This window comes from Salmo salar, chromosome ssa11, assembly GCF_905237065.1.
Source record: "Salmo salar chromosome ssa11, Ssal_v3.1, whole genome shotgun sequence".
Taxonomy (NCBI): domain Eukaryota; kingdom Metazoa; phylum Chordata; class Actinopteri; order Salmoniformes; family Salmonidae; genus Salmo; species Salmo salar.
The window spans coordinates 94203363-94212349 of NC_059452.1; the positions used below are offsets into that span (position 1 = coordinate 94203363).

General features: G+C 42.3%; 1 protein-coding gene across 3 annotated transcripts in view; it reads left to right on the top strand.

Annotated features, from left to right (window-relative positions):
- nrg2a (neuregulin 2a) overlaps window positions 1-7495 on the top strand; it is a 193116-nt gene extending 185621 nt beyond the window's left edge. For all 3 annotated transcript variants that reach the window (XM_045690100.1, XM_045690101.1, XM_014129434.2), the window contains 5 exons: window positions 614-716; window positions 835-958; window positions 1330-1457; window positions 1589-1810; window positions 4065-7495. In XM_045690100.1, coding sequence (XP_045546056.1) covers window positions 614-716; window positions 835-958; window positions 1330-1457; window positions 1589-1810; window positions 4065-4728 — 1241 coding nt within the window. In that variant the 3' untranslated portion in view covers window positions 4729-7495. The remainder of the gene's footprint in view (window positions 1-613; window positions 717-834; window positions 959-1329; window positions 1458-1588; window positions 1811-4064) is intronic.
- The last annotated feature ends 1492 nt before the right edge of the window (window positions 7496-8987 follow it).

Below are 8987 nucleotides of genomic sequence, written 5' to 3' on the forward strand. Positions count from 1 at the left end.
CAGTGATCCGTACCAGTGACGTGTGTTACAGTAAACCAAGCCCAGCCATTCACAACGAGCAACACAATGCTGCAGTAATTAAAATAAATGTAATCATCTACATTTCTAGTGAATGCTGTACAAATTCCCAGTTAATGCCAGTCATCTAAATTTAGAAATTTCTAGCACATTTCTAGTGAATGCTTTTCCCCCAGGCATCTTGTTTGATTAAGGATGTTGAAACAATAATGATTTCAGTAATAACTATGAATATTTACTAGCGTCAACTGGCTTTTGTTCAACAGCCATTATAATGAAGGGTTGGAGTTGAACTGTAATCTAGTTCATGTTCAGAGCCTTCAACACATCCATACAGTATGTCTACTTTGATACATGTAAAGAGAGTGAGCAGCATCTGCTGAGTGTAGGAGTGTAACAGCTGGGGTATCAGAGACATGGTGTAAAGGATGTAGGTGATGTCTAAACCTACTCCTTCAAGGGACTGATGTTGTACTTTTATTTTCATACTTTTCTGTGCGTGTGTGTGTGTGTGTGTGTGTGTGTGTGTGTGTGTGTGTGTGTGTGTGTGTGTGTGTGTGTGTGTGTGTGTGTGTGTGTGTGTGTCTGTCCACAGAAGCGGAAGAGCTCTACCAGAAAAGAGTCCTGACAATCACGGGGATCTGCGTGGCTCTGTTGGTGGTGGGCATTGTGTGTGTGGTGGCCTACTGCAAAACCAAGTAAGTCAGCCCAGGACAGTATAGTTCCAGCCAGGGCTAGTGTGTTAGATAGACCCTAGCATAGAGTGTTGACTCAGCTCAAGTGCTGTGAGAGTGACTGGTGTATTCTCCTCCACAGGAGACAGAGGAAGAAGATGCACAATCACCTGCAGCAGAACATGTGTGCAGATCACCCTAACCGGAACCTAGCGAACGGACCCAATCACCCAGGACCTGGTCCTGAGGAGATACCCATGGTAGATGTGAGTGGCACACATCCATTGATTCCCTTACTGACTTTTCTGTCATCGATGAATGAATGAATGAATGAATGAATGGAAGGGTGAATGGGTTGTTTTCGTCTGAGTTTCATAGGACACATTCTTTTACTTTCCTTTAGTGGAGCATGAGTACTCTCTTGAAGGATAGCGATGTCACAGGTTAACTTCCAACAGTAACTAAACCTCTCCTTTCAGAACACACACATGGTCAATCAGTGGCGTTTCAAATATGTCAGGACAGATTTAGCAACAGTCTTTGTGATAGTAGTGTGCGTAAAGTTCAACATGATGATGGGCAGTTACAGAATTCCCCTCCATACCATCTCTCCAACACTTTCCTCTGTGTGTTTTAGTACATCTCTAAGAATGTGCCTGCAACGGAGCGAGTCATAGGGCATGTACCAGAGGACTCGTTCCCCGGCAGCCATGCGTCTTCCAGATCTCACAACTCCTCTACCCATGCCCATTCATCCACTCACAGGTAACCCCTCAACATCCCCCTCACTACACACATCACAGGTACATTTTTTGACACACAGAAAAATACACACTGAACTACACATCGAACCATATCCTGGTTGAACCCTATGTTTTGGTCCTCTCTTGTCTCAGACACGAGGAGCGGACATGGAGCCTGGAACGGACTGACAGTGTCCTCTCAGACTCACCAGGCATGATGTCGTCCTCCGTGGGGACCAGTAGGTGCAACAGTCCTGCGTGCATGGAGGCCAGGGCCAGGCGTGCCGCACACTGTGGCTCTACTGTGCCCCACCGGCCGGGCCTGCAGTATGAAGACTCGTTCGATTCGCTGGGGGACTCTCCACACAGCGACAGGTGGGAAGGGAACAGGCCCCTCTCTGTGGTTATGGCACTGGGGCATATTCTAGTGCCCACCTTAGGAGGCCTCGTTTTACAGCTGGCTCTCTATCGGCCCCTGGAGGCCAGCGAGGGCACTTTGAAAGAGTCAATGGCAAATACTACTCTACCATAGCCAGACATGATGAGATAGGCCTACTGTAGGCAGTGTTGGAAAAATAACCCAACTGTCATACTTGAGTAAAAGTAAAAGATACAGCAATACAAAATTACTCAAGTAAAAGTGAAAGTCACCCATTAAAATACTTTTACTTGAGTAAAAGTCTAAAAGTATTTGGTTTTAAATATACTTAAGTATCCAAAGTAAATGTAATTTCTAAAATATACTTAAAAGTAAAAGTATAAATAATTTCAAATTCCTTATATTAAGCAAACCAGCCAGAACGATTTTCTGTTTTTTTTAATTTACAGATAGCCAGGGGGACACTCCAGCACTCAGACATAATTTACAATTGAAGCATTTGCGTTTAGTGAATCCACCGGATCATAGGGCAGTAGGGAAGACAAGGGAGTTTCTCTTTAAGAGTGTGAATTGGACAATTTTCCTGTCCTGATGGGGCATTCAAATTGTAACTAGTACGTTTGGGTATCAGGGAAAATGTATGGAGTAGAAAGTACATTATTTTCTTTAGAAACGTAGTGAAGGAAAAGTAAAAGTTGTCAAAAATAGTAAATAGTAAAGTAAAGTACAGATACCACAAAAAACTACTTATGTAGTACTTTAAAGTATTTTTACTTAAGTGTTTCACACAACTAACTGTAGGACAGGCAAGTCTTAAAATGTATACTGTTCTTGTGTCATGTTCTGATAAAAGAAGGATAAGGTGGGTATATACAAGTTATGTTATATATCCAGTTGCTGTTTTAAGGTTAAAAGTATTTTGAGGGTAAAATCCGTCAGTAGAGAGCCCACAGCCAGCTGTATTTCTCAAGTGAAGAATCTGCTGTGTCAAGCTTAATGTACTGTACTGTACTCCCCTAAATCTGTATGGCAGCTAAACAGGAGTGTGGATACCGTAAGGACTTCATTAAGACAAGGAGAGTAGAACAGAATATCGGATCTTTGTGGTGGAGCACTAGCTAGCAGATCTCTGGGGTGGTGTGTTTGTCAACTCTACTGCGATCTCCTCCCTGGGTTGCTGTATGCCTAAAGAATGAGCACCGATGTTATTGTAGGGACACATCTTCATCTTCACCGGAGGTTTAGAGAAGTGTACATAACTTCTATTTAGTCATTTTAGCTGGAAACCAATGACAACACACATTTCTCATTTAAAGATGCACCATGCTGAAATGGCCATTTCCTGGTATGCTAAAATTCTAATAGTTCACTTAATTTCAGTTTATGTGACATAACAATCAAGTATAGTGTAGTAAAGAATCATTGTACCATCTAAACCACTGTGAAATATATTTTCCATCACCAAAAATATTGTATTTTCAGCTGTTTGAAGCTGGTGTACAAAACCCGAAAGATTCAAGAACGGGAAGCATAGAAATGACGTACATAGAACCTATTTACCGCTTCTTAGATTTGCTATAATTACATTTCTATGTGAATTTGGTGAGGTCACCCAAAAAGGTGCATATTGCAGATTTAATATTTTTGTTTTAGAGTGTTTGAGTTAGTGAGAGTGAGCTCATCTATAAATGGCTACCGTAGGCTATAATGAACATTTGACTGAACAGTAGCGCCAGGCAGCATCGCAGTGCTACCATAACAGTATTAAAGTGGAACAGTGATTTACTTTATTTTAGATTTGCCTTTGGATCTTTCAGATGCTTTTTCCTAAAGGGGGTACTATGTTTTTCCCTAGTGCCATAGAACATATGAAGGTAGAGGGACTGTACTGTAAACATACAGCAGCACCTCAAAACTCAGCACAACACACACACTTATGTTTTCCCTAGATATAGCCCTCAGTAAGGCTAAAGGTCACATTAACCATTAAACACATTCAATAACATAACAAAGATGTAGAAAACTGACTGAATGCAAGCAGGATTTCACAAACACCATCCACACACAACTGACAAACCTGCACACTAACTCAATAATATCTCTTACTGCTGTTTGTGGATGGTGGGTCCCTGTCCCACATCATTCTGTTAGACATCTAACTGGGCTGCTGCTGTTTGGCCTGGTCCTCTCTCTCCCTGTCCTTCTCCTCCCCGCTCCCTGCTCCCCACCCTACCTTCATCCTCACTACAGGTATGTGTCAGCCCTGACAACGCCGGCCCGCCTCTCTCCAGTGGACTTCTTTTACTCGCTGCCCCCGCAGGTGCCTACCTTCCAGATCACCTCCCCCAACACCAGCCAGGCCATGTCCCTGCCACCCGCCGCCCACACCCCCTACCCCCTGGAGGACGACCACCCTCTGCTGCGGCGCTACCAGGTGCCACTGCACGACGTCCAGCGCCAGGAGCCCTACCGGCAGCAGCGCCGCACCTACCTGAACGACAGCACGGGCAGCCTGGCCTCTAGTCCCTACAGGCTGGCTGAGGAAGAAGACTACGAGACCACACAGGAGTACCTCTCCTCCCGTGAACAACCAAAGAAAAGTGGGACCGGCAATGGTGGTGTTGGGGGTCGGCGCTTGCGGAGGTCCAGACTGAACGGCTACGTAGCGCCGAGAGGATACGAGGCGTCACGGGACTACGGCTCTCGCAGCTGCCTGACGGACAGTGAGTCGGAGGAGGGCGAGAGCACGCCCTTCCTCAGTATGCAGAATATGAACGCGGAGCCCTCCACCATCTGCAGGCCGGCCAACAGTCGGACTTCTCAGTCACACTCTTCGGGGCGGCACGATGCACGCGGGACTGTACAGACCAGACAGACACACTCACGGTCCAAACCGGACAATGTACCCCATTAAAGAAAGAAGATGAGCTACCAACGAAAATCAATATAGTATAAACCTGCACCTTTACAAAATATTTTTATTTTATATAACTGACAGATATTCTAAACAAATGAAATATTTATTTTCATTTTTAGCAAAAGTTGTCTACTAGTTAACAGCAAAGACTTTTTTATAGGGAAAACTCTATTTATATGTACATTTTGATTTACAGTATAAAAAGACGTGCCAATTTTTTCACAACTTCAAAAATTGAGTAATATTGTGGTGCCTTTTGCTGTATGCCGATGGCAGAGGGCCAGTGGAAGTTTTTGTAGCCTTTCTTATATGGACATCATTTTTTATACACGTTTCCTCTTTTGTTTTCTTTTTTGGGCTTTGTTTTTTTTCTTTTCAGGCTGCGTTCTTCTGGGAGTCTAGCCCCATTTGAACATTACCCTTCCCCTTCCACATCATGCAATATAAACCACTTAATCATAAGGTGTATGTTTACATGAATATAATTCACCTATAGGGTTTATCATTTTGGTACTCTCCAGTAGAAAATCTGATCAATGCAACGCAGGTCCTTGCTCTCTGAGTGGGGAGGAGTGTTTGTGTGTGTAAGTGTGTGTGTGTGGGAGGGGGGGATTTAGTGTACAGCTGTGCTTGTGTGTGTGTGAGTGTTAGATGTCCTAATGTGTTGTTGTACCAACCAACTGGTTGCTCTATTGGGCGCCAAAGCAACTGTATCAGTAGAGGAAAACTGTAGGTGCACAGTGAAGATCAGCCTGGGTTCCAGGGTTCGCTGCTGTTGGGTAAAGAGTTCTTTTGGGTAAAGAGTTCTGTTGGGTAGAGAGTTCTGTTGGGTAGAGAGTTCTGTTGGGTAGAAGGTTCTGCATGTCATTGCTTGATGTGTGTTTACAGCTGCCCCACCTTTGTTTCCTGGCCCCCTCCTTGTACCAACAGGGTAAGGTTTGTCTCCTGGCTCCTTACTGGTCCCACCAGGGTAAGGTTTGTCTCATGGTAGCCTCCTTGTCCCAACAGGGTAAGGTTTGTCTCATGGTAGCCTCCTTGTCCCAACAGGGTAACGGTTTGTCTCATGGTAGCCTCCTTGTCCCAACAGGGTAACGGTTTGTCTCATGGTAGCCTCCAACGTCCTGGCTGTCTGTGATTCTGAATAAGAAATGTCGTTGGCCAGTGTCTCAGTTGGTCTGGAGATATCCCTGCCATCAGTGATAGTGGCTCAATACAAAGAGACAAAATTCAAAGCAAGAACATCCCATGAATGTATCTCTTTCCCATCACCCATACCTCATCATCCTCCTCACCTGTCCATTGTGTACCTGTGGCCAAAGTAAAGGTTCGCACAGCATCTCAGGACTTCCACCCACCCCTCTGCCCCCTCTTCCCCTCTCTCTCTCTCCCTCTCCCTCCACCAACATATTTCCCTAAGACTAAGGTCCCCCCACGGACATAAAGAACACACCCACCATGGTACGCCTCTGAGCACTCCCATCTAAAGAGAAGGAAAGGAGAGTGGAATCTCAGTGGAGAACAGAACAGAATAGAACAGAATAGAATAGAATAGAGCAGAACATACTAAACCAATACAAGAGAAATAGCTGTGAAACTTTGGAGGATCATAAAATGCCAAAATATGCAAACTTTCTATTTTGCTTTGTTTGATGACATCATTTTCTAAGAGGTGACTGTAGTGTGTTGTGTGAAACCTATGTAATGCCTATTGTGCAGAAGAAGTAACATGATATCAATACATATTTATATCCATTCTTATTTTTCATGCAGTTATGCAGCGCTTGCTCAAATTGTCAATTTTCCTCATTCACAGATTCATATCCATTGACTGATTGTGTTCATGAATTCTTATCTCACTGAGTCCAGACCAAGCAGACAACACCCAAGTCTACAGTAATGACTAATCACTTTAAAGGGTCTCATTCACTAATGTTGAGTGCTGCTCAGTCTTGTGGATAAGGATAATAATGTTGCTTATTATGAAGTATGTCACTAACTGGTTATCAATTTTAAAAGGTAACAACTCGACTTGCTCAAACTCCTCTGTCCTCCACTGAGGGAAGGGTTAAGGTTTGGAAGTTCATTTCATACCTGTCAAAAATGTTGGAGTAAATGGTTCTGACAATGCATTTGAAATGATTGTTGATAATCCTGCAAAACTGGTTATATACATTTTAAAATACAACCAAAAAAGTGAAATGACTGTACCAGGACAAAATCACCAGATGAGTGTAGATCAAAAGTAAAGCGATAAGTAGGATTTAAAACACACTGGTAACGGCTGTAAGATGAAGGCACGTTGACAAACACACGTAGACATCTCACAAATGGATTTTCTCTCCTTTCGGTTTCTCACACTCTGAGTGTAATTTTGTATGTTTGAAAAATGCAAAAGAAGACAGTAGTTCTAGTTTAAATGTGATATTTCCCCAACCTTGCCCCCCTCCTCACCCAATAGAAGTGCTGCCAGGTTCGTCCTGTCAGTTTCTCATGTTTTTATTTTTCTTCCCTCGCTTGAAATGTTTCAACACCTCTCCTCTGCATGTACTTGTGGTCAAGGTATATGGGTGCATGGTAAAAAGCAGCAGTCAGTTTTTTTCAGTCAGTGGAAGTGTATTTCATTTAACATTCAGCAATAAAAATCCCCCCCATCTCCATTCTAGGAATATGCTAGAAAAAAAGTACAAATGCGAGATTGTCATAGATTGTAAAATAAAATTTTAAAAGTAATCCACAAAATAAATCTTTATTCATATCATTTTAACATAAAGTGGTCATCTCTGCGTAGGACTTTGGTGTGTGTTTTGAGATATCCTTAGCCAGCTGGCTGAGGTACTGTATGGCTGGTTTTTATAACCTTTCTGCTTGTGACTTTTGTTTCCAGTATCTGAAGTGTGTGGTTCCTGTGAAACACTGCCTTCAGAAAGTATTCACACCCCTTGACTTATTATACATTTTGTTGTGTTACAGTTTTTTTAAACAATAGTAATCTCACCCATCTACACACAATACAAAGTGAAAACCTGAATGTAGAAATGTTAGATCATTTATTGAAAATACATATCTCATTTACATAAGTATTCACACCCCTGAGTCAATACATGTTAAAATCACCTTTGGTAGTGATTACAGCTGTGAGTCTTTCTGGGTAAGTCTATAAGAGCTTTGCACACCTGGATTGTACAATATTTGCACATTATTCTTTATAAAATTCTTCAACCTCAAATTGGTTGTTGATTATTGCTATACAGCCATTTTCAAGTCTTGTTATAGATTTTCAAGACAATTTAAATAAAAAATTTAACTAGGCCACTCAGGAACATTCAATGTCGTCTTGATAAGAAACTCCAGTGTATATTTGGCCTTGTGTTTTAGCTTATTGTCCTGCTGAAAGGTGAATTTGTCTCCCAGTGTCTGTAGGAAAGTAGACTGAAACAGGTTTTCCGATATGATTATGCCTGTTTGACATTTCTTTTTATCCTAAAAAACTCCCTAGGGTTTGCCGATGACAAGCACACCCGTAACATGATGCAGCCACCACCATGCTTGAAAATATTAAGCATGGTACTCAATGATGTGTTGTGTTGGAGTTGGCCCAAACATAAAGCTTTGTTTTCAGGGCATAAAGTTAATTTCTTTGCCAAATATTTTGCAGTTTTACTTTAATGCCTTATTGCAAACAGGATGCATGCTTGGAATATTTTTTATTCTGTACATGATTCCTTCTTTTCATTCTGTAATTTAGGTTAATATTGTTGAGTAACTACAATGTTGTTGATCCATCCTCCGTTTTCTCCTATCACAGACATTCAACTCTGTAACTGTTTTAAAGTCATCATTGGCTTCATGGCTTCATTGGCTTCATGGTGAAATTTTCTTCCTCTCCGGCAACTGAGTTAGGAAGGATGCCTGTATCTTTGTGTATCTTTGTAGTGACTGGGTATATCGATAGTGTTTAAGGTTAAGTTTAGGCATTACCCCACATGTTTAAGGTAAGGGTTAATGTTTGGGATAGGCTTAAAACAAAAATCTTAAAAACAACTTTCTATCGCTGGATTTGAACTTGCATCCTTTGGAATCAGAGGCAGATGCTTACACCCGTCTGTCATCCCTGTCCACGATTCCCTAGCAAAACCGAAACCTACTTGAAGATAACATCGCTCAATGTTGCCCCTAGTGCCCGGTTTCCAAGTCATCTCCTGACTTCCTCCCGACATGGATGGACGTCGAATTCTGACTTGTATCATGGGTGACCT